This window comes from Artemia franciscana, chromosome 6 (assembly GCF_032884065.1).
Source record: "Artemia franciscana chromosome 6, ASM3288406v1, whole genome shotgun sequence".
Taxonomy (NCBI): Eukaryota; Metazoa; Arthropoda; class Branchiopoda; order Anostraca; family Artemiidae; genus Artemia; species Artemia franciscana.
In genome coordinates, this window is record NC_088868.1 from 28,054,617 (window position 1) to 28,081,953 (window position 27,337).

Below are 27,337 nucleotides of genomic sequence, written 5' to 3' on the forward strand. Positions count from 1 at the left end.
TATTGTTTTGTTTTTGCCAGTCGCTTTTGTGCATTCATAGAAGTAGCTGGCTAATTTTATGTGTCAGTATTGATTTTATAGTTAGGCTCTTTTGGTTTTATATGTGTTTTATCCATATTATTTCAGTTTTAGGTTCTATTTTTTCTTTTTTCTTGTTTTTTTGTCTCTCTATGCTAAAGACGCCTCGTTGTATACGGGTGAAATGTTCGTTTGATTGTTCTTCTTTTCTTTTCCTTCATACTGGCCCGCTTTTCGTTTTCAGATTTGTTTCTTTGTTTTGGATGTACATAGTGTCTTTTGTTTTACTTAGGTATCCTTGTCATTTCCAAATCATACACTTGGGATATTCTGGCAATCTAAGCATAGCAAACGATGCTTAAAAGCTTTTCTACTAAGCCAATTTGCGAGTAGTGTCTAATATACATAATTCACGCTCATAGTGGAGGCTATGTGGACTTTTTGTCATCTGTTTGACTTTTTGTCTCAATTCTATCAGAACGAGCTCAAAGACATTCTTAAAGTATAGAGCTTTAGTGTAAAGAGCGTGGGTTTCAGGAGGACATAGCCAATAAACCAGTTTTGTAGCTGTTTAAAAACTTCTTATTACATACCATTCACCCCTGTGATAGAGCAGCTTTTTGTGTTCCGCAGGTTGGGGTCTTGGGTTAATGGGGTGGCGATTTCAAGCCATGAAGGGTCCTCTCTGTGACCTTGTCCTTGTAAATTACTGATTGGCTTGATTTCAGAATTAACGGCGTTAAGCCAAGTTTGTATTTGTTCCCCATTCTATTTTTTTTTTTTTTATCAGGTCTTGGCTTGGACAGGCATTTTAGCCCCCACAGTGTGGTATTTTTGACGTTTTACGTTGAAGTGTCGACGTTTGAAGTGGTCGACTTGTTGAATTTGTTGGAGTCGCTGAAATATCCCATTTATCGCTTGCTGGGAATGTAGAAACCAGAAGTGTTTTTTTTTTTTTTTTTTTATCAGTTTTTTTTTTTGCTTTGCTTTGATCCGCAGGAATATATTAAACCGACGGGTTCCCAGTCTGAGGGTACCCTTTCTTCGTGTTAGGTGTCCGCCAAGGTTAGGTTGACATGGCTGTTGCCGCCCTTCTGTCTTAGTGAGGCTGCCTAGCTGGAGTATTTTATATGCAAAATCTAGGAAAGGGGGCTAATGCCCTCCCTCTAATTGAGGCCTGCTCACAGATATGGCGAAAATCATTTACGAAGCTCGTCAATTTCTGAAAAGGAGAAATTTAACAAACTATTTAAAATTAGCTAAATTTTATTTGGTTTGTACCTTTTTTCTTAGTTTCTTCAACTAAATTCATTTTTTGCTAGGCTACCTTAAAGAAACTAGCCCAAAATATCAGTACGGCTTTCAAGTTTCAAATAAAACTGGAGGTGGAAAGATCCAGCGTTAAAGGTGATTGATAAAAATAAGGGTTATTAGTCTATAAACTTGGCTATGTGATAATTATTGGCTTGTGTGATAAAAAATGTGATAATTACAACTCGCATCGGTTTCAACTTTTTTTTTAAGATTTAAAAGTAACTGTTTTCACTCCTATAGTAGGTCTGTATATTTTTTTTCGAAGTTTACCTAATATAAAGATAAAGGCTGAACGCCAGTTAATATCCTGCTTCCCTATCAATGGGTGACAGCTATTGACAATTTGCTAGGTAGTAACTTGAAGTGAATTTAATAGTTGCTTTTAAATTATTTTTATTTCATTGTTTTGCAGGACACTTTGAAATGGCTGAAAAGAAGCAATGCCATCTATAACCATTTGGGTGTAGTCTGTCAGTCTGAAGAATATCAGCTATGGGACATTGAAGAGAGTATGCCTTCATGCAAATTTGAAAGGGAAACATTGTCAAAAGCGCTTATGGTAACATCATCATATCTCTAACCTCTAACTCTCTCTATCCCTATTGCTATTCATATTTTTATATCCTTACTTTCTTGAATCCTTTCTCCTTGCTTCCTTTTCCATGTAATTTTCTTTTGCCTTGAAGCTTATCAAATCTGCCTATTATCATTTTTTTTCATTCTCAACAGAGCTTGTTCAACTGTTCTTCTGAACCATTCTCTTGTTCACTTTTTTTTCTGTATACCTCAAAGATGAAGACACTCCAGAGCCATTGATGTATGAAACCAAGAAAGGACAGGATATAATAAATGAAAAATAAATCAAATAGGTGAGAAAACGAGAATCGTGTCAGCTAGCGGCAAAATATGAAGGCGAAAAACAAGCAAATATTTCTACAAGGACCTCCTCCTAGTCGTTATCAGTGCTCATAAAAAAAAATTCAACTTTTTGAAGTGAACCTAAAAAGAGGAGGAAAGATACTGAATAGAAAAAAAAATAGCCAAAAATAAATGAAAGAGAATTCACCAGTTGGATTGGACAAGCCTTCTTGCCTCGCAATAGACTTCGCCTTTCTGCAACTTCGATTTTCATTAGATATGTGGACACGTTGTCTTAAATTAAACTAGACGAAAATCTTGATCAGGTCTTTTGATTTTCAGTTGTTATAAATTGAGCTTAAGGAAATATCTTCTGCGTCTCTATTTATAGCCAAATTTATGTTTATATATTCTTGATCTTAATCGCCTCTTCAAAAGATTGAGTTTGGTCATTTATAATAGATATTAAAGTTGCCTCCTCAAAAGGAACCAAATATTTTTTTGTAACCATAATCATATTTACATTTGTATATTTTTACATTTTCTTGGTTATTAGTCCCCCACAGTCCTTGGACTGGAGTGGATTTTAGTAACATTGATGCTCGGGCCATATTATAGTCGCGTTAGTCACTAAAATCAAAATTCCTCATGTGTTAGTTCAACATACCCTGATAATTTCAAATTAATGCTCTAGGTTTTTGAGATATTGCTGGCATCCGTTGTGACAACCTGCATGCACATAGTGTATTTTGATTTTGTTTAATATCTCTTAACCATTCTCTAAATATTTCACCTTAACATCGCTTTTTGATATATTGCCTTTTGTTCAATTCAACATCCCTCTCAGCATGTCTTGAAAGTTTCAACTTAATACCTTAAGCGGCTCTTGAATTAAAATTTACCCCAATTATGTGCGCTGTTCTTAGTTTCTCGAGCTCAACATTGTTCAGTTTTACAAACAAGATTCGACTGACCAATCATAATCAAGAGTTAGGGCACAATTTTTTGAAGCTAGAGAATAGGCTTATACCTAAAATAACAAATAAATTATTTAATAAAATAACATGATAGAAACCGGAAAAGTTTTTCAGACCAAAAAAGTTCAAACGTGACATTTAGACGTGACAGAAACGATATAGAACTAAATTTTTTGGGCCTATATCGATATAGATCTAAAAGAACGCATACATCATTTCCAGCTCATAGGAAAATCAGTTGTAAGTTTGCTCTTAAATAAATGTCGTTAGCGTATTGTTAATGTTGTGAAAATACTGGTTACAGTGATGAGAATGATAGATGTTGGGATTGTATCTTGTATCTGAGACGTTTAGTTTCCTTTTTTTAGTCATAACGAAATGACTTCTTTCTTCTTCTAGTCATATCTTTTCCCAGGGGTTGTGGGGACCCATTTTGTCCCCATAGGTATAGTTGCTGAAATCAGGTATAGTTGTTGGTATAGAGGTATACCAACAACTATTCCTAGTTGTTGTAGTTATTGTTAGGTATAGTTGTTGAAATTAGTTCGAATGAGCCATTGAACGTCTCTCTTTGATGTTCTGGTTAACTGCTAATCCTGCTAATGTTGCAGTAGCCTGCTAGTGAGTAGAGGATTTGCTAAAATTAATAAGGGGGCAGGGAGAGGGAGTATGCAGCAGGGTTTCTTGTAGACCTCCTGTAAAGTATTTTGGACCATAATGATTACAATGGTACCGTTTTATATTTCCAAGCTTTTCCATTTAAGAAGTAGCACCAAAAGTGCCACTTTTGTGATATATTTTTGTATTTTGTATTTTGTGATATATATGGCACTTACGGATGGTAGAATTGATAAAAAAAAAAAAAAAAAAACACGTATATATGAGCAATAGCTTTCAAGTGAGCCATTGAACATCTCTCTTAGAAGTTCTGGTAACCCCATAGCCCCTACTTTTCGACATGAGGCATGGCACTAAAAGGGCCATTTTAGTGCCATTTGGTACTCGCCAATGATGGAATTTATAAAAAGCTTGTAGATATGGGGATTTTTTTTTTAAATGAGTCATGAAACATCTCTATGATGTTCTGGCAAACTTGCTAGCCTTGTATAAAGAGAAAAAAAATGAGACACATCAGTGCTACCTCCTCCTACCTCCTTCCCTCCTACCTCCTACAGTGCTTTTCCAGGTAGGGGAATCCAATTTCCCAATTGAAGGTTTTCAGCCATACTACACAATGGTGCATTTTGTATTTCGATCTGGGGCTATTTTTGCGGAGTTTCAGGCTATTTTTAATTTACCATACATTTCTTTTTGTAAAAAAAACTTTTATCTTTAAGATGAACCAAACAGTAATTATATCTATTTCTGGATTACTGTCAAACGGCAATTTTTTCTCACTAGGCGGTTTGTTTCTAAAGGTGGTTTTTAATTTTTGGTTACTATGGGCTGTGGTTAGGTCCTTATTAGGTTGCAGCTACTGCTACAACCATGATATAATTTAAAATAACAAATATGTACCAAAATTTTGTTAAAGACGCTTCTTTTATCGTAAAATTTAAAGATTATTAAGGTGTAAAGGATATCTAAGATTAAATATGATTTATTTGGTTGGTCAAGTTGAAATTTTCGTGACCCTACATATGTAAAAAAAAATTATGGAAAATCGGAAACTAAAATTTCAATGACAAAGGACCTCCATATCCAGTTGTGTGGCTTTCTGTAGTAAATTTATCCTAATTTAAAATAAATAAACGTAGGTCAAAAATCAGCAAAAAAAGGCTAAATCAAGAGGGCGTTTCATGCCTTCAGTTTTAAACAAATAAATCTGGGCGGAAAATCTGCAAAAAATAGGCTAAATCGTACGGCATCAAATAGCTCAAGAAGGTTTAGATTTGTTTTTAAAGTGTAGTTGTCTTCAGGAGTTGAATTCTTACAGAAGAAAGGCGTCGTCAAATTTCACAAATTATTATGCATTCATATTTTGTCGGCTCTACGTGGCAACACTGATAATAATGTGATACTGCCCTGAAGCATCATAATTTTGAAACAACCAAAAGAAAAATGTTTGAAAACCATGATTCTCAGTTATGGATAGACCTAATACGTGCCATGAGGGCCGAAAATACTTTTCATTTTGATGCTCCTGGAACTTTAAAAAGCATTTTCCTTATAAAAAGTCTTTTTATTTCAGAGAACATCCCCAGAAGCATGCTATCTTGTCGACAGTTTTCAGTTTGATGACAGTGATGATGTTTTCATTCTTGGAGGATCGAAAAGAAAACACGGGTTGGTATATCCTTTTCTTTTGAAGTTAATGTTCAAAATCCATTCTTTCTAAGGACGGAAATAAATCTAGGTGTAAAAACATTAAAAACGCTAATTGAAACAGAATTGTCCGCATGTAATGGTACACCCAGTTTCCACTATTGAGAAATATGTTCAGCAATTTGTTTTATTTTACCAGACATTTTAACAATAACGCTTAGACTCAGTAGTTGATGCTTGACCTAGTTTGTGTTATGTTTTTATTCTTGTAATATTGATTTTTTTTTTTTTTTATGTAGCGTACCTGCGCTAGTCTAAGCTAGTTTAGTTTGCAAAGTATCATTTATTCATATAACCTTAATTTTGTTTATTCTACTACTACTGCTGCAACTAACAACTCACTGCCACATAAAGCCATCTGTTCTTCCATCTCAAACTATTCTCTCTTTATTTCCTTCCAAGACGTTTCAATTTCCTTTGAAGCCTTTCTTATGTCCTCTTTCTACCCCCTCCGGGGATGATCTGCTTTTTGTTTGGCTCTAGATGGGTAGCCAAAAAGGACGATCTTTGACAATCCGTAATCCATCAACTTCAAAACATATCCTTCATTTTTAAACCTTTCCTTCATTATAGCCATAGAAAGAGGGATAGAACCACATTTTTCGTACTGCTTGAAACATATTCTGTCAAATGGCTACCCAAAACTATCCGTTGAAAATTTCTCTGGAAAAGATCTAACAAATCCTCTTTCTTCCGAAGTGCCCACTTTTTAGAACCATATATGATCACTGTACCAACAGTCACTAGAGGTTTCGTTGTGCTTCTAAAATACTAACCAATGGTGAAGTTAATTACCGTTCGTTTTTGCCACCAAATAATACCCAACAGCATATTTCTTTGCTCTTCATTTTCATTTTAATTTGCTCTTCTTCTCTTTGTTGCACGTCCTGTAACCGCATATTTCTTTGCTCTTCACTTTAATTTTGACTCGTTTTAATTTTTCCTGTTGCTTATCTTCTAACCGTATATTTCTTTTTTCGTCACTTTTGTTTTTGACTCTTTGTAATTGTCGTTGATGCAAGTATTAACTGTGTATTTCATTGTTTTTTTTATAATGTTTTATCATTACTTCAGACGTTTTTTCAATATCCTTTACCTTAGTTGTTCGGATTGGTCTTGTCACATTTGATATTATAGGTTATTTATTTGTCCTCTAGGCATTATGAAAGTGAGTAAAACGTCTTCTGTAAATAGATTCGTTACTCTTGGTATTTTATACTTAGCTATGTTCTTTCTGTAATGTTGCATGCGTCATGGACATAAAAACGATATGATCACTCCTAAAAGGGAAATAATATAATCTACTCTTTCAAAATGTTCTCAAAAATATGACGTCGCACATGAAATTTTTTTTCCATAATTAAAGCTCCAAATGAATTTTCTCAAACTCGTGATATATGTATTTCGTGTTTGCATGTCAAAAAAAATTGACACGTTCTCATTCTTACTGTCACTTTTAGTTCTCGCTGTCGCTGTTTAGTGAGTAAGTAACGTCCTAATAAAGGCAAACCAATTCATTCGGAAATAGTGGTGGTGGCAATGCAACTCGACCTTGCAAACAAGAATCTCAAAATGATTGTTTGCTACTCTTTCATCAGGAAAATGGAGAGCTCTACAGTGAGTACAAGCATTATTGAAGGGTGTCAATAGCTTATATATAACATTTACATAGTTTACGACATCTTTGTAGTTTGTGCTGGATTTTGTGCCATACCTTGTTGCCGTCGATGATTGTGACGTCGCTGCTCTTCTAACCTAATTTTTTTTCCTTCTTAACTCTCATTTTTTACTGTTTCTGATTCTCGGTGTCGCATGTCTTCTAACCGCAAGGGTCTTTGTTCTTCACTTCTGTTGTTGGCGTGTCCTGATTCTCGGTGTCACATGTCTTAAAACCGCAAGCGTCTTTGTTCTTCACTTTCGTTTGGACACGTTCTGATTCTCATTGTTGCATTTCTTATAGCTGCATAATTCTTTCTTCTTCAGTTTCGTTTTTAATTCGTTTTGATCCTCGTTTTTGCAAGTCTTTTAGTCGCATTTTTCTTTCTTCTTCATTTTTTATTTTCAGTATTTCAAACAATATGTCAACGCCCTTTGCTTTTGCTACCCGTATTGGTCTAGTCTCACATGATGGTCCAGATTGTTGATTGTTCAGGTGGTTGTACAAAAACTTCTTTTTATCCAAGGAACTATCATTTATAACAATGTTGTGTTTTTTGGGGGCCTTCCCCTTGGTTTATTTTTCATACTTATGTTTTTCATAGGTATATTTTTCAAAAACATATCTGACCCGTTTAAAGAGATAAAATAGTTGAAACAAATTTGAATTCTGAAAAGACCGATTGTCTACTAAGCTTCAAACTTTTGTTTTATTTGGATTTTTGAATAGTTGTAATCTCTTGTTAAAAAAAATAGGAATACTTTTGCTGTTTCCGGTTTCTGCTCTATAAGCCATTTACAGTAAACTTTTACATGAATGAAAATTTTCATTTTTCCTCTTTTACACTTAATTTTGAACGCAAATTTACTCTTAAGACCTTGCTTTTAGATATATAAACACAGGAAGAAACCTCATGGCGTTTTCTTAGCTCTAATAGTAAAAGATGAACCACAAGAAAAATTAATTTCCCAAAATTTAGGCTCTTAATGAATTTGTCAAACTTCTGACCTATCTACATCGTTTTTCAGGCTAGAAAATCCAAGAATGCCAATTTTGGCAAAAAAAAAAATATGGAGCCGTTTTCAAGAAAGAATGTGTAAATCCATTAACAAATATGCAATTACTGCTTCTTTAAAGAGATAAAATATAAAATAATATCGTTAATATTGATAATAAATAATTAATTATTAAGAAATCGAATTTTGAATCAGACTATTGTTTTTTTTTCAGAAGTTAACATGATCTAGTCGACTTCTTAACTTTTTTTAGATTTGGGTGTGAAAGCGTTTGATTGACTTATAGATTTTGTTTATTCGCAAGATTATTTTTTAATTGTAATGACTAATACAAAATGACAAACAAGACTTTTCTTTATAAATTCTGAGCGATTTTTCAAAATACTAGTTTGACAAAGACCATTGGAAAATGCGCCCTGAAAAAAATTCCCATGATCCAGTACAATACCAAACACCACTTAAATGTGGAATTTGTTTCCAAAGGATAATCGACTGTGCATCAAAATGAAAAGCAGCCATGAATTTTTTTACTGTTTGTTTTATCTACTGCTCCTGTTTCTAATGCGCCAGCATTAGCCTCTTTATCGTTCATTTATATATTTTCCCCCTTTTTTATAATACCCTTTAAGAATTCTTTATCTGACATTTCCGAATCCAACTACGATCCAGATCCTGACATTTCAAGTCGTTTCATTTTTATGGCACTTGGTATTAACCAAGTGACATATAGCGATCGCAAATTCTGTCGGTCTGTCTGTCCTGGTTTTGCTACTTTAGGCACTTCCAGGTAAGCTAGGACAATGAAATTTAGCAGGCGTATCAGGGACCGGACCAGATTAAATTGAAAATAGTTCTCGCGTTTTCGCTTTTTGTTTTCGCGATTTGACCATCTGGGGGGGGGGGGGTCGGTTAATTCGGACAAAATAGAAAAAATGAAGTATTTTTAACTTACGAACGGGTTATGGGATCTTAATGAAATTTGATGTTTGGAAGGATATCGTGTCTCAGAGCTCTTATTTTAAATCCCAACCAGATCCGGCGACATTGGGGGGAGTTGAAGGGGGGCTAATATCTTGGAAAACGCTTAGAATCGGGGATCGGGATGAAACTTGGTGGGAAAAATAAGCGGAAGTCCTAGATACGTGATTGACATAACCGGAACAGATCTGCTCTGTTTGGGGGAGTTGGGGGGGGGGGTTAATTATGAAAATTAGAAAAAATGAGGTATTTGTAATTTGCGAAGGAGTGATCGGATCTTAATGAGATTTGAGGTTTGGAAGAATATCTTGTCTGAGAGCTCGTATTTTGAATCCCGAATGGATCCGGGATCGTGCCTCAGAGCTTTTACTTTAAATTCCGACCGGATCCGGTGACATTGGAGGGAGTTCGGGGGGCATAAAATCTTGGAAAAAGCTTAGGGTGGAGGGATCGGGATGAAACCTGGTGGTGAAACTAATCATAAGTCTTAGATACGGGATTGAAATAACCGGGACGGATCTGCTCTCTTTGGGGGAGTTGGGGAAGGAGTGTTAATTCTTAAAAATTAGAAAAATGAGGTATTTTTAACTTATGAAGGAGTCATCGGATCTTAATGAAATTTGATATTTGGAAGGATATCGTGTCTTAGAGCTCTTATTTTAAATCCCGACCAGATCCGGTGAAGGGGAAGCTGGGGGAGCGTGGAACCAAAAATCTTGGAAAACGCTTAGAGTGGAGTGATCGGGATGAAACTTGGTGGTGGAAATAAGCACAAGTCCCAGATACGGGATTGACATAACCGGAACGGATCTGCTCTCTTTGGGGGAGTTGGGAGGGAGTGTAGATTCTAAAAAATAAAAAAATGAGGTATTTTTGACTTACAAAAGAGTGATTGTATCTTAATGAAATTTCATATTTAGAAGGACCTCGAAACTCAGATCTCTTGTTTTAAATCCCGACCGGATCCAGTGTTATTTGGGGGGGGGACTGGAAATCTTGGAAAACGCTTAAAGCGGAGAGATCAGGATGAAACTTGGTGGAAAGAATAAGCACAAGTCCAAGATAGGTGACTGACATAATCGGACCAGATTCGCTCTCTTTGGTGGAGTTGGGGGAGGGAGTAATTCGGAAAAATTAGAAGAAATTAGGTATTTATAACTTAAGAACCGGCTATCAGATCTTAATGAAATTTGATATCGAAAGGATCTTGTGCTTAGAACTCGCAGTTTAAATCGACATTGAAGGGAGTGGGAGGGGGAAGCCGGAATTCTTGGAAAAGTAAAAATCGAGGTATCTTACGAATGGGTTATCGGATCTTTATGAAACTTGAGATATAGAAGAATCTTATGTCGCAGATGCTCCATTGTCAATTCGAATCGGATCCGGGGACATAGGGGGTTCGAGGGGAAAAACAGAAATCTTGGAAAACCCTTGGAGTGGAGAGATCGGGATGAAACTTTATGGGAAGAATAAGCACAAGTTATAGATACGAGATTGATTTAATTGGTACGTATCCGTTCTCTTTGAGGGAGCTGGGGATTGTTAATTTGGAAAAATCAGAAAATTGAGGTATTTTTAACTTAAGAACGGTGACCGAATCTTAATAAAATATGATATTTAGATGGAACTCATGTCTCAGAGCTCATATTTCAAATTCCGACCAGATCTGGTTACATTGGGGGGGGGGAGTTGGAGGGGGAAACCGGAAATCTTGGAAAACGCTTATAAATGTCGTATATACGTGATTGACGTAACCGGACTGGATCCGCTCTCTTTGGTGGAGTTAGGTGGTGGGGTTCAGTGCTTTGGCGAGTTTGGTGCTTCTGGACGTGCTAGGACGACGAAACTTGGTAGGCGCGTCAGGGAGCTGCACAAATTGACTTGATAAAGTCGTTTTCCCCGATTCGACCATCTAGGGGGGGGGGGCTAAAGGGAGAGGAAAAATTATAAAAATTGAGGTATTTTTAACTTCCGAGTGGGTGATCGGATCTTAATGAAATTTGATATTTAGAAGGACCTCGTGACTCAGAGCTCTTATTAAATCCCGACCGACATTAAGCCTCCGATTTTCCTTTTAAATCAAATCTATTGATTCTTAGAATTTCGCTAGAAATCCTTCCATATGAGCTCTTGGCTCTGCCGACCTCGTCACAAGTGCCATATGTGCCCCTAGCTCTTGTTATTCAAGACTAGCGAAAATTACGTAACTTTTACTTGAAAAATTACGTAAACTTATAAGATAAGATAAGATTTATTCATCACGAAACACACATACAATATTACATTTTACTATTTCCCCAAAGGCTCTTTGGCCTGTAAAAAAGGGGAAAATGAACGAGCCACTTACTCAGAGAAGAAAAAAATAATCACTTACTCACAGAGAGAAGAGCAAAAAGGAGAAGAGAGGAAAGTATAAATAAAATGAAAAACTATAGAAAACAAAACTAAATAGACTAATAGATTGAACAGACTAAATTAATTAAGTAGATCTGTAGATAAAATAGACTCCAATGAAATAATCAGGAAATATATATGCATACATACACGCATATACACATATAAAAAGAGATAAAATAATTTCTAAGAAGCCAATGAATTTTTAATAATTTTTTTTGAACAAACCGAATGAGTGACACCTTCGAGCTGATTCGGGCAACTTATTCCATACAATATAACTCGCAATTAAAGGACTAAAGTCTGACCTTACACAAGGAGTAGAAGGAACTTGAATATGATTTTCGGTATTGCGAAGATTATAATTATTCTGATCAGAGGTGAAAGATGGCTGAACACTTAGGGGACGGGGGAGGTCACCATGAAGCTGAGAAAAAGTAAAACATGCACACGAAAGAATATACAGTGACTCGAGATCAAGTAATGGGATAACTCTTGAACGGTTAGTTTCCTTAATGAGGTTTCTAGCTTTATTATAAACCTTAGAAAGTGGTTTTAACAGTGAAGGAAAGGTTGACATCCATACTATTGGACAGTGGGAAACGTAAGATCGGATCAAGGAGTGAAAAAGGATTTCCAAAATTGATCCAGGGAAAATATGTTTGAGTTTCCTTAAAATACCGAGACTCCTGCATATCTTCATTTTAATCAAATCAATGTGACGCTTGAAAGACAAGTTTTCATCAACAAGAATGCCCAAAAAACGAACATACCGATCTTTAGATCTGTGAATTATCCCATTTGGCTGATGAATTTCTGATAACTTGGGATAAATCTGAGAAACATGCGAAAATATCAAAAAATTGGATTTTGAATAATTTAGGGTAAGAAAATTAGCATCAAGCCATGAAATTACTCTCTCAAACAAGTATTCCAAGTTTAATCGAAGCTCGGATTCACAGTTCCCCGAAGTGCCGAGTGTGCTATCATCAGCAAAACAAACAAGGACAAACAAGAACTATAGCTGGCACTATGGGCAAGGGAAGGTTTAGGATGACAGAGTCTACAGCAATGAATAGGTTTCTGCTTTTTTACTGCGTAAAAAAGATCATTTATATAAATCAAAAATAGCACTGGCCCTAAAACTGATCCCTGAGGGACGCCAAAATTCACTTGTGATTGACAGAAATTAAATTGTGGATTGACAGAAATTAACCTATCATTCAAATAAGATTGAAACCAAGAAAATACATTACCTCTAATGCCAAAATGAGACATCTTCGATAAAAGAATTTCATGGGTTAAGGAATCGAATGCCTTGCGAATATCCAGGAATATAGCTGCCGGAATTAATCCCGAATCCAATTCAGAATGTATAAAATTCAAAAGGGTCATACAGGCATGCTCAGTGGAGTGCTTCATTCGGAAACCAAATTGAAAATCATGAAGAAACTCTTTAGATTTTAGAAATTTAAGCAGACGAGAAAGCATAGCCTTTTCGAAGATTTTACTAAATACTGATAAAATTGAAATTGGTCGATAATTTGCTGGATCATTTCTTGGTCCACCTTTATACAGAACAATAATCCGAGCACGCTTGAGAGGATCTGGAAAAATCCCATATTTAAATGAAAGATTAACAAGTTTTGTAAGAGGCACAACTATTGAAGGAAGAATAGATTTAACTACCTTAGTAGGAATAGAATCTGGCCCAGATGAAGATAAGTCTTTCAAGCCATTAACAATTTTAGTAATTTCAATTTCTGTTACTGGCTCTAGAAACATTGACTTAACACAAGACGGCCCGAGGTAAGATCTAAAGTCCGACTTAGACCGAGAAAAAGTAGCTGTGGAAGCGATATTATTACCAATACTAGCGAAAAATGAAGTAAATGCTTCTTGGACATTAAGCTCACCCTCTACAGTCTCATCACCAATGACCAGACTCATAGGTAAAGAGCTATATTGAGAACCAGGTTTAAGCACAGAATTTATTACCTTCCAAGTTTTACGAATATCCTTATTACACGCAGCAAAATTATTTAGATAATAGAGAGATTTGGCTTTCCTACACAAGGAATTATATATATTCCGGTAAATCTTGAATTGACAAAGACGAATAGCACTCGTTGAAAGTGTAGCGCATTTATAATACCTCTAGAGATTATTTTTCCTTCTCCAGCTTTTGAGAAGTCTGGATGTCATCCATGGGTTTAGAGGAATAATCCTTTTAGACCTGCGATTAGAAGGTGGTACTTTACAAATGTTAAGAATAGCCTCTTTTATGGTTCCATAAAACGACTCAAATAAACAAGAAAAATCCTTGTTATTATCAAATAAGCTCCACGAATTTTTCGCTAATTTAGAACCAAGAAGAGATAACTCATTTTCACCAAACCTAATAGAATAGGAATCAAACACTTGAGCCCAGTTATTCCTTCCCCGATTAAAACTGAACCGAGAATATATGGGAAAATGATCGTTCTTTTTTTACCTTCTCCTGCCACTTGGCAGTGGTCGGTGAAAAGTAGGAGGTTATGTTCAGGATTTACCCCAGACTTTCTCTGCCTCCACCGTGTGTTAGCACACCAGGTTGATGCTTTGCTCGGAAACATAGGGCCTGAGGTGTGATTCTGCCTACCGCAAGGCTGGGCAATAGGCTCGCTACCTGTCCTTCAAAAAAAGCAGCAACTGAAACGTCAATTGGACGTCCTTTCTGCCACTAGTGGTTCTGGTGGATCTTTATTGTTATTGGCTGCCTTACTGCGCGTCAAGAAGACGTGTTACCCAATACACAGTAAGATGATCTTATAAAAATTATGATTCAAATGTAAGAATGCTCAAATGCATATCCCATCAAAAAGACATTCTATCTACGCTTTAAATTCTGTCAGAAAGGATCACAAGCACGAAGTTTTTGCCCAATTAGTCTATTTATTTAGGAATGCATTATCCATGGAAAGCGCTTTATGATATACTGCAGATAATATAAAAAGACTAGAAACCGTCCTAATTATCATCTAGACTATTTAGTGAGCAACCTACTTAGAAATGGCACTTTTGGATAAATATTGAGAATAAAGAAACCAAAAACGACCAAGTGTGGGTGGTAGTGGTTTCATTCTATTTACTAACATTTTATATTGCGTAGAAAAATACTTTTTCCTTTTATCATCCGAAATTTTAGAATTTCATGTTCCAGAGCGTCTAATTTTTCCCTGGCGTAACTTAAACTTTATTTTTGCTTTTAAAAAATTTGTCTCTTCTAGTGGCTGTCTTCGAGTGCTGCAATTACATAAGAAGAAATTGAAAGGCTATTCTTCGCTTATAGACCAGGATATGCTTAAAAATCAAATTGTTAGAGCCGTTTGTGCTAACCCTAAGGTAATTATCTTGATTTTTGAATCTTGGTAGTGATTTTAATTAATTAATATTATTTAATAGATTAAACAATCAATCTACTACTACTACTACTACTACTAATAACTCACTGCAGCACCAAGCCGCCTGAGGCCAACACAGCTACGCACGCTCCTCCTCCAACCTAATCTATTTAAAGCCTCCCTCTTTACACCCTCCCAGGAAGTTCCCATTTCCTTTAAATCCTTATTTATGACATCCTCCCAACCCAGACAAGGACGACCTGCTTTCCGTGTAGCCCCAGACGGTTGGCCAAAAAGGACAATCTTCGGTAATCTGTCATCCTTCATCCGTAGAACGTGGCCTAGCCATCTCAACCTTTCTTTCATCATAGCCCCAGAAAGCGGGATTGAACCACACTTTTCGTACAACCTACTGTTTGAAATACGGTCAGTCAGCCGGGTACCCAGAACAATCCGTAGGCAATTTCTCTGGAAAACATCTAGTAAATTTTCATCTGCTTTTCGGAGTGTCCATGCTTCAGAGCCATATTTGACCACTGTCATCACTGTAGCTTCCAATATTCTAATCTTGGTTTGTAGGCTTATCTTTCTATTCTTCCAAACTTTTTTTAACTGTGAAAAAACACCCTGAGCTTTAGCTATTCTACTTTTAACATCTTCACTGCTCCCACCATCTTTACTAATAATACTACCAAGGTAACTGAAGCTCCCAACCTGATCAATCTTTTCGTTACCTAAGGTCACCTGTTCATCTTCACTTATTCCTAACCTTAGTGACTTAGTCTTCTTAACATTAATTTTCAAGCCTATTTTAGCACCCTGAACTCGTAAAACCTCTAAAAATTCATTCATTTTGCTCACACTTTCATCTAATATGCTTAAATCATCAGCATAATCTAAGTCCAGGAGCGTTCTTCCTCCCCATTTGATTCCATGGTCTCCAATTGCCTTTCCTGTGCTCCTTAAGACGAAGTCCATCAAAATGATCCATATAAAGGGGGATAGAACACAACCCTGCTTAACTCCTGATTTAATACAAAACCAGTTGCTAACCTCATTTCCTACCTTAACCGCAGCAGTATTATTCTCGTACATAGCGCAAATCACTTTAATGTATTTTTCTGGTATACCATATAACGATAAGACCTTTGTTAACGCTGTTCTATCAACAGAATCGAAAGCTTGCTCATAATCGATAAAACTAAGGACCAAAGGTGTTTGACAACGAAGGGACTTCTCAATTATTAACCTAAGAGTGAAAACTTGGTCGACACATCCTCTACCTTTTCTAAAACCGCATTGTTCTTCCCTTAAAACTTTGTCTACAGCATGTCTCAGTCTAAAAAGTATCATATTACTCAGTAATTTGCTACCTACAGAGACCAGACTAATGCCTCGATAATTCCGACATTCACTCTTGTCACCTTTCTTATACAGTGGTTTAATTAAGGTTTTCCTAAAATCATTGGGTACTTCCCCTTTTTCAAAAATCATGTTCATAATCTTCAGTAGCTTATTCCTAACCTCAGAGCCACCATATTTAAGGAACTCATTAATCATACTATCAGCACCTGGGGCCTTATTATTTTTTAATCCTTCTAGTACTGTCGCTAATTCTTCCTCACTAAACAAATCTTCCTTCACATCCAAGGTATCACAAACTTTTTCATTTTCATCTATATCTTTTCCTGCAACTGTATCTCGGTTTAGCACATTCTCAAAATGTTCCACCCATCTTTCTTTAACTTTTTCCTTATCACTAATTGTGACCCCATTTCTATCTTTAACTGGGACTAGTCCGGATCGGCTACTCCCTTTCAATTTATTAACATGAAGGTACTAATATTGGTATTTTAACTTCATTCTTATAAATATGTGTCTTTTTTTTTGTTCTTTTTTTGAATTTTGATTAAATTGTTCACCTTAATAACTTTTTTGTAAAATGGATTTGAATTATACCATAAAATCAGTCAGTTACTTTTTTGGACGACCCATATGTCAGTTTGAGCTTGATTGCGTGAAAGCTCCATAAAAAATGTCCTATTGGCTGCACTGTTCAAAGTCAGTAGTTTCTGAACTGATTGAGCAACCTTGTTTCTGAACTGTTACCTTAATTTAACTGTAATAAGTTTCAAATAACCTGCACGAAAGCTCCATAAAAATGTCATATGTGCTGCCCTGTGCAAAGTCTTTAGCTTATTGAGCAACCTTGTTTTTGAACTGTAACTCTAATTTAACTCTATCAAGTTTCAAATAACCTTCTAATCTGAATATAGTTATCAGTTCAAACTAGGCATTCATTTAGCGAACAAATCTTGAATCCTGAGAGAATTACATGTTGAAAAACCAGTTTTTGGTTATATTGACTTTGTGCATTATCTGATTCAATCATATGTGGAATAAGGTATGTTTGGCAGATAGTAGTGAATGAGTTGATACTGATATTTAACAGCTTGTATAATACGGACTTTGCTAGCTAAAAATTGGATAAGATAGCAGATGGGTATGACGTCGAATTACGGTGGAAGAAAGTAGGTGGGGATGCCCATAGAAAGTTATGTATCTTTCTATGTTAAAATAATTTTTTAGTAGGAAAGGAATAATGACAGAGAATCAAGTCCAGACCTTGTCAAATATACAAGCAAAGATTAAAAAAATGAGCTTAAATATAAAAAATTGACCCAATGCTCAACAGGTATTATCGATCAGTGCGGATCTGGGAATATCATATCAGCGAATGGGCATATCAGTGAATGGATTCAAGTAGCAAAGCACTATAATTCAGTCTGAAGTAGCTGGCCTAAATAGAGAACTCGAGCTAACAAAATCAAAGCTATAGCGGCTTGAAGCTGATAGTAAGTGCTGTAACTTTATTTTATATAACTTTGATCCAATTAGAAGAGGTCATTCACTTTTTGATGATTTGATTTCTGCTTTCAACACCATTATTCAAATACACAAATGCGCTCTAGTGATTTTAGAGATAAGTTTCGCTTAAAATAACCCGCGGTATTCCCCCTGTCTTAATAAAATTTGGTACTGTATCTGCCATAGACTTCGTATTGAAATCAAATGTTTATCCACGTCAGTACAAATTATCAGTTAGTCCGCAGTACAAAGAACGAGAAATTTTGGCTCGAAGCCAACTAAAAATCGAGATGGATAAAATGAAAAACAATGGTCAACTAGACGTAAAGCAACGTGGTTTGAAATTGATTACTAGAAATAAATGTTATCGTTATAGCTTTGAAATAGGCATAACTGAAGAATTAAAGAGCCCTGAGAATGTGGGGGGAATAAAGTAATGGGAAACAGCAAGGAGGTAATTTAGAAAGTGAAATGACAAATAATGTAGCTAGAGAGAGATGTGCTTCCCAAGTGTCTCTGGAGAGCGCTAATTCGAAGATGTTGTTTAGTAGTGCGCATAGCATTTTTGACTGTAGAAATGAGTCGACCCCATCCGCCGCAGGGCTTAAGAACTCCGGAGCAGCCGACAAAAAGGGCCGGCTGCTCTCAGTCAGTCCTCTTATTAGGTCGACTGGGGAATTTATTTGCCCTAATGACCCGACATATAGTGGAAGGAACACTAGACCCTTTTTCCCTGACTGTATAAACTTACTTAGTAATGAAAGGCAAGATTTTGCGCCAAGAAATCTGGGGTTTAATCGGAGAGAAAATAGTGGAAAAGGAAACTGGAATTAGGACTTTGCGGGCCATGGTGAAAAAAAAGTTATGAATATTGTGCATTTGAACATTCAAGGGTTTGCGGTAAACGAAATCCATGGTTTATTGAGGTTAAATAGTTGCAAGGGGGACTTGATATCAGTAGTTGAGACTTGGTTGAAAAGTCCTATATTTATAGAAGAATATTTTTGGTGTCCACAGGAAAAAAAAAATCAAGAAATGGAAGAACACGTGGAGGTGAAATTCTTATATTGTCAAAGAATTTTTTTTGGCGGAGAATAAAGTTTTAAACCTGAGAAGTGCGTCATGTAATCTTGTGTGGATTAGAGTTTGTTCTTGAAAAGTAAATATTATATTCTCTGCTGTATTTATTCCCCCTGAGTCCAGTTCATTTTCGGAAGAGGATATTTGTACAATTCTTGAAAGGGAAAAATGTGTCTTTTCAAAACTGTATCCTGCCGATTGTTTTTGCTTTCAAGGTGATTTCAACGCTTGTGTTGGATCGACACAAGAGATGCTCTGTTCTGTTCATGACAGCACGGATGTACCAGTGGGAAGAAATTGGGATGGTATTATGTGGTTCTTCCGCAGAGGGTGAATAGAGATCACCTTCGCAAAAATAATAATTGGGGAGGGACGTTTATGGAATTTTGTAACAATGATAAGTTGATAATTTTGAATGGGAGAATAGGAATGGATTAGAGTAATGGAGAATTTACTTGTTATAGTGGGAGGTCTCCTAATGTGATTGATTCTATTATGGTGGATTTGTCTCTGTGGCCTTCATGTGTTCATTTTGAAGTTCTGGCGCTGGTGGGGTCTGATCATGTGCCACTCAGAGCCAATATAGAATTAAATTTAGAGAAAAAAGGTGGAGACCAAAAGAAAAGGGAAATAGGATAAGAATAATGGAGTAGAAAATAGGAAAGAAAAAGAGTCCCTAGATATGAAGAATCCGCTGTATGTGTCTCCTAAGGTGGAAAAGTCATTTCAAGGAAAATAATGGAAGAAAATGAACAAGAAAGTTTGAAGAGAAGCCCGGGATTGACAAAAGATTGGGAAGTTGAAGGTTCTTTAGACATGTGGAGCCAATTAGTGTATTCAGTATGGGAGAGGGTTGCAAATGGGGGAGGGAGGTCTGAGAAGAGTTTTTTCACAGCGAGTGTCGAACTAGGAGAAATATATTGAATAGTTTAATTATGTTATTAAAGCAGCATAGAGGGTAGGGAGAGATTGGGAAGTATAATGAGGAATATGAGATGGAGAGGAGAGAGTAGATAAGGTTTATAAAGGGGAAAAAGAGGTCATTTGAATATCAGGGAGGTAAAAGAAATTAGAGAAGCATTTAGAGGTAACGATAGTAGAGAATTTTGGAAGTTCTGGCTGAGTGGATTGGTGCGCTGGATTCAGGATCCTTTGTCTGAGAGGACGTGGGTTCGAATACCAGTGTACCCAATTGTTTATTTTGGGACGGGGGTCAGTGGCGTGACTCTTTAAGCTTAGCCAGAGTGAGCCCAGCTCTAAATGGGTACCTGGAGAAATCTGGGGAAGGTAAACAGGAAGGGTGTGCGAAAGCACAGGGTGGTCGGCTCCCAACCCCCCATTGCACTTCCTGACTGAAGGGCCAAGAAACGGAGATCAGAACCGTCGGTAGTGACTGTAAAGTCTAATGCCATATCTTCTATGTTTTTATAGTAGATAATTTTCGAAGTTAGTGAAAAGTTCGTTAGGGTGTAGGAATAAAGAAAGGAGGATTCGACTAGCTAAAAGTTGACCAGATTATTTAGAGGAAACGGAGATGCGAGGGAACAGTGGATTAGATGAAAATGTAAATCTTAGGAACATAGCAGAGAAAACCAACGATCAGGTAGACGTTTTACAGAATTTGTTTAAATCAAGAGCTTTTTCAGCCTGTAACCCAAAATGAAGTATGGAAATCTCTAATAAATTATGAGAGGTTGATCATTACCTGGAACAGATGGAATACCGGCAATAATTTGGAAGTTGACACGGGTTTGGGCAACACTGATGATAGCGACTATCTTTCCAAAGTTGATAGAGGTTTCCCTATGGACGAAACAATGGGTTACGTCAATAGTGGTACCCCTCTTAAAAAACGGAAACACAGAAGAACATTAGAATTATTGGCTTATGACATTAGGGAACAAGTAAGCTATTCTCTAAGATTTTGTGTAGAAGGATAGACAAATGGTTGGAAAGAGGGAAAAGACTGGTGGAGTTTCAAGCAGAATTTAGAAAAAATTATAGTACAATAGACCAAGTATTTATTTTACATAGTTTAATTAGAAAATATACTAGGAAAAAGGGAGATGAGCTTTTTGTAGCGTTTTTAGACCTTAGAGGGGTTTTTGATGGAGTTGAAAGGGGATTATTGATAAAAAAATTTATTAGAAATAAGGCTGCCAAGAGTATTTGTAATAATAATACTAGTAGTAATTTATATATCACCCATACTATACATAAAGTAAATATGGCGGAATAAGAACAAATAAAAAAACACAAAGAGAAAAACAAAAATACACAAAATCAACGAAAAAAAACGGATAAGACGGTGGTGAGGGGTTAGGCGCTCATAAGCTGTACTCGAGAGTTTTCTTTGTAGAATTTCCAACTGTAATGTTATATCAGGAACTGAAAATCTTGCTAACAAAAATCTGTTTTATTGTCCAAGGTGGAAAATACAGAAGAAACTTGCGAAATTTGAAATAATTTAACCAGATTGTTTTTGAATTACTTTTCTTAAGAAGGGGGAAAAGACCTAAAGCAAAAAGGACGAAACGATCACAGAAAGTAAAATAAAGTTTGGCCAACGCACGTTCATTATACTTCCCACTGTTTGCAACAATCTTTGAATAGCCATTCTGGATCTTTTTGCTTACATCATAAGGAGTACGCTGACGCAAGCGAGAAAGATTGTTAGCAATAGAGATACCAAGCCAACGGATACCATCAACAAGAGTAATAGTGAAGTTATTACAGTGAAAGGGAGTAGCATTAGCTCAGTTGCAGGAAATGAACTCACACTTATCTATATTAAGTGAAAGGCAAATATCAGAACAATCATCAGAAACTGTAGAGACCATTTGGGAAAGACCATTTTTGGAACGGCTAATCAGAAGCATGTCGTCAGCATACGCAAGATAAGAAACATCCGAAAGACCAGAAAGGTATGTACCTGAAATCTTAGTCAGCACACTATAAATACAAATCTTAAAAAGTGTAGGGGACAGAACACCACCCTGCCTAACTCCTCATTGTATCCTTATAATAGTGTCTGGTGCAGTTTAATTGAAGAAAAGAATTTGAACACCGAAACCTAAGAATCATTATGTGACTATGGACAACACTATCAAACGCATTCGGAAGATCCAAAGCACACATATAAAGGCCATTTTCCTTGGAAGAATTATCAACCAGTAAAGAAAACATAATTTTATGGGCATGCTGACAACCCACCCCATGCCAAAAACCAAATTGGTTTTGACCCTCATTAATATTCTTAGTCAGAAAAGGCAGATGGATGTACTCAATAACCTTGCTAATAGTACAAGAAACAGTAATAGGTCGATCTGTGAAACCGTCAATTGTTGACTTTCACTTTTTGAAATTGTCAAAACAATGCCACAAAGAAAACTCCCTGGTACACTGGAAGCACATAGACACATTTGAAAAAGAAGCTGAAGTTGAGATATAATGGGGGTTCAATCAATTGGCACATGGATCTTAGAAGTACCATCCCAATCTGTTGAATCGGATTTTAAACTTTTCACAGCATCAATTACGGGAGAAAAAGATGTGAGCGCTATATGGCGTTGCACTAGGATTTTACTGCAGAGGGGGTTAAGATGGCGAGTATATACAGAATTTATGGTAATAGTTAATCACCGAAAAAGTAGAAGAATAATGTGTATACCAAGCTTTAGGTGGAAGGCAATTACTAGTCATAGTATCATCATTTAACTTTTCAGAATTGATTACTTTTCGCCAACCTTTCCTACTCACGGGAAAATCCATACCGATCCATAATTTTACTTTTTGCCCTTAAATTTGTATATTAATTATTCTCCTTACTCAAGCTCTTCAACTGATGCTTATTCTGCCTGATATTGAATTAATTTTACTTTCTGCCCATAAGTTTGTATATTAATTCCTTTTCTCACTCAGGCTCTTCAACTGATGTTTATTCTGCCTGATATTGAATTAATTTTACTTTTTGCCCTTAAATTTGTATATTAATCATTCTCCTTACTCAGGGTCTTCAACTGATGTTTATTCTGCCTGATATTGAATTAATTTTACTCTCTGCCCTTAAATTTGTATATTAATCATTCTCCTTACTCAGGCTCTTCAACTGATGTTTATTCTGCCTGATATTGAATTAATTTTACTTTCTGCCCGTAAATTTATATATTAATTCCTCTCCTCACTCAGGCTCTTCAACTGATGTTTATTCTGCCTGATATTGAATTAATTTTACTTTCTGCCCTTAAATTTGTATATTAATCATTCTCCTTACTCAGGCTCTTCAACTGATGTTTATTCTGCCTGATATTGAATTAATTTTACTTTTTGCCCTTAAATTTGTATATTAATCATTCTCCTTACTCAGGCTCTTCAACTGATGTTTATTCTGCCTGATATTGAATTAATTTTACTTTCTGCCCTTAAGTTTGTATATTAATCCTTCTCCTTTCTCAGGTTCTACAACTGATGTGTATTCCGCCTAATATTACATAATTCTATTTTCTGCCCTTTCCTTTGTATATTAATTCCTCTCCTCACTCAGGCTCTTTGGCTAATGTTTATTCTGCCCAATATTGCATTAAGTTTTGCTTTCTGTACTTTGAATTTTGATTTTGCTAAGCCTTTTTGGACCATTACTGAATAGTGCTGTCGGCTGTCATTCTTGTGCCTTGTTAGGTGGCTTTGGTGGCAATCAGGGTGTTTAAGAAGAGACAGCAGTCGGCAAGAATATGTGCGTTGTTGGCTATTCAGTCAAGATTATCTAACCATTTTCTCTTTTTATTTAAGGCTTGCTGAACTTAAACAGGTTTCTACAATTTATGGGGTCCTTGAACTCCAGGACCCTGATAATCCGAGTGTATATTCCGAGCTTAATCCTCATTGTGAGGGTGTAGTCAGCCAAGGTTTTAAACTGATGGTGGGGAATAGGCAGGAGGGCTACATTTTGCTAAATTTATCTCTTGATCCTTCTCTTGCTTAATAACAACACTTATTCCTTTTATCTTTAGAGTCGCTGTATTATAACGGGAGGTGAAGATGACATTATCAACGTTTGGAAAGAGGGAACGAAAGAAGAGCTAGTTGGACAAAGCAGTGGTAAAGTGGATGTAAATGTGCTAAAAAATGCAAGACATAAACCATATTAGTAAGAATAAAAAAATAAAACTATGAACTGTTTTAGTATCTACTGATGTCCAAAAGCAGGTCTACAAGTTTAATAGTGGAATCACATTGCCACTTATGTAAAGTAGCGTATTTGATGCGATGCTCTTTAAACTAACATAACTTTTGCCACCATAGTCTGTTTAAGACGTGAAAAAACTGACTCACAAAACAAATTGAATACGAGCAGAGAAAAAAAGAATTTCGGTTATTTACCGGTGAATGTCGACATTAACCAGATTTTGAATATTTATGGTAACATATACATAATTGACCAATATCAAACCACAGTTACAGTCTGTTAAGTTATAATCAATGATAACAACATTCAACTAAGAATCGGAGCAAGATCATTTGATCTTGCTCCAATTCTGGATTTTGGCAAATGCGACACGTGCAAAGATGTCAGTACAAATTAACTCCACAAGAACACACACGGGGAAATTGATTTTGAATTGGGTAGTGAAAATTTATTAAATAGCAGCTTAAATGGCAATTTTTCCTAAAAATGATGACGCTACGGATCTGATGCAGCATCAGTATTCCATCATTGATTGTTTCCTTATTTAAATAATGAGACGTGCTGTATTTCATCATTAAATGACGTTCATATAAACTTGTTTTATCAGATCCTGAGCAACTTCATCTTATCATAATAAGAGATGTGAATGTACGAGAAGTAAACAGCTTCTGCCTGTCTCCATCTTACCTAGACACAGAAAAAGCAAAATATCGGAAGACTTTAAAGTAAAATCAAAATGCATGCAGACCTTGCGTAGATGATTCTTCTTGAAATGGTTCTTGTGTGAATCGGACGCAGCATGCTTCGCAGCATTAGCATTCCAATACAGATAATTTTATGTAAATAATAAGACATGACATATTTCCACGTTAAAATGCGTCCATCTAAACTTGTTTTTATCAGCTTCCGAACAACTTCTTTGTCTTATCATAAGAGGTATGATTCTACACCTGAGTTCACAGAAGTTAAAACGGTAAAGTACTTCTCCTTACAGAGTTTTTTATCATAGTATGGAGAAATATTCTCATCAGAATGGAATTTATAGTCAATGCAAACATCTTTACCAACTTAAAAACCTAATAAATTTTCATTTGACAATATTTAACGTTGCTGTTTACCTATTAGTTTTTATAATAGCTCTAGAACGGTAATATTCTGCGCTTTGCAAAAGCACGGGTAACCGTTTTAGAAATAAAATAATCCGTCACTAAAATGAATACAACTTGGATTAATCAATATTGATGAATTAATTTTACAAAAGTGAGCTTGCTTTGGCTAACACTTTTAGAAATACGTTAGGAACAAATACGCCATCCAGAAAAACTAATGTCTTTTAAGTTGAGAAGGTGAATACTTTTTTTTGGAAATTTCGTTTCGATTGTCAATCTAAGGGTCTTCACTTGACAGTATTTTGGCCCTCTTCGGGTCAAACTTGTTTTATGCCTCAAAATGGCAAAACGTCAATTTTCTGGTGTATGATCTCTTTTTACATGGAGTGGACCCTGGTTTTAACACCAGTTCGGACGAGCCTCTCCCTGTATTTTTGGGTCACTGGCTTAATGAGATCGCTGGTGGGAGGAAAAAGAAGAACTAAAAAAGAGACTTTCGCATTTCTGTTGTTACAGACTTGAAATACCCTTAATTGAGTTCTCAGTTTTGGCGGAATTTTTATCAAAGTCTCTCCACTTTTTTTATTTTCGCTTTCTATTTTTTTTCTGAAATTATGTAAATTATCACATGTTTATACGTAGCGTTAAACCAATGAATTTTACATATTTGGGATTAAAACAGAAGGTTACATTGAAAAAATAAGTTTTTTTTATAAAAGTTTATCTATAATGTTTAATTATAAGAGTATTGTAAAGTTTTACTATCATTGAAATCAAAGCCAGAACGTAGATGTTCTCCAAGGAGTTTAGAAAACTGAAGAGGAATCGGATCTTGAGCGTATCAACACGGTGCTCATAGGGACTATTAGCGCCTGCTAGCTAATGTATTGAGTTAGATTATACAAAAACAAATACGAACATATCGCTTAAGAGAAACACCAGTGTATCACCATACATTAACTTAGTTTTTGAAAGAGAATTGGGCAAGTCGACTCTCATCTATGGTTACGTGGCATGGTTGAACCCATTTCTTCTTTGCCTGTCCTGGATATTGTAGCGAATATGGTTTCTGAACGGGGTGAATATTGAATAAGCCTTCTGTTCAATATCTAATCACATGAACATAATATTTCTTCATTAACTGACGTGACACCCAGCAGGATAAACATAATTTTGATTCTTAGTGGAAGCTGACGTGAGTCTGAAGTATCATTTGATCAAAAATGATTGCATTATTCATCTATTCTGACATTTCAGGGTAGAATGTATGTATTATAACTCTCGTATGAAAATAATATGAGGAGTCTAAGACAAATATACCGCATGGATAACTTTATGATAGTACACTTGATGTGAGCGTGTCCGATGTAAATGGGTGTTCAGGTTCGATTCCTGCTATCGTAAAGAATTTCAGCGGTATCATATGTTTCACATAATTTTTTTTTCCTGTTCGAATCAGTTTTTTTCACATCTCTGTTTCCTTCTGACTGTTTATTGTTAATAATCTTACTGTTCTAATCAGTTTTCATATCTCTGTTTCTTTTTGACTCTACACGATTTTTCTCTTTTACCATTTGGGTAAACAATTCAACTGCTTTTTAGGTATCAGCCTAAATTTAATAAAGAAAGCCAAGCCAATCACAATAAATACTGTAGCTTTTTATTTAAGTCTTTCAGTAGCTTGGGAATATCGAATAAGCTCTCATCGAATAAGCTATTCAGTTTTTCCCTGCGTTATTGAAAAGTAGTTATTAACGGTAGAACACAAAATCATATTCTCGAGAAATTCTGCAAAAACTTTGTGGGTTATTCTTTTTTATGCCGATTACTCTCTATTTAAGCATTAGATGCAATCACTCTCTTCATCCGTATTTGTGTCTCCTCATATTAAATTCGGAATTATTTCGTGACTTTCCGTTTCTTCTAAAAAGTCTGGATGACTCATGCAGTATACGAGTGTACTTGACCGTCTTTGTCCATCTTGATTAAAGATTGTGCCAGTCACTTACCAGCAACCATGGAGGATACATCCTTTCCTCAAAACTTGGAAAGTCAAAAGTCCGAATGTGAGTTTATCTGTCTATTGAAAAAGCTATGCTGGGATCGCACTGTATGGTGGAAGGTGAAAAGTAAATACTACTCAAACTGTAATAAAAATAATGTAGAATTTGACTG

General features: G+C 35.9%; 1 protein-coding gene across 1 annotated transcript; it reads left to right on the forward strand.

Annotated features, from left to right (window-relative positions):
* On the forward strand, positions 1-24,052 carry LOC136028272 (uncharacterized). Its single transcript, XM_065706011.1, has 5 exons — positions 1-62; positions 1,745-1,891; positions 5,359-5,453; positions 14,807-14,921; positions 23,878-24,052. Exons 2-5 carry the CDS (start codon positions 1,844-1,846, stop codon positions 24,013-24,015), a joined length of 396 nt encoding a protein of 131 aa, XP_065562083.1. The 5' UTR covers positions 1-62; positions 1,745-1,843; the 3' UTR covers positions 24,016-24,052.
* The last annotated feature ends 3,285 nt before the right edge of the window (positions 24,053-27,337 follow it).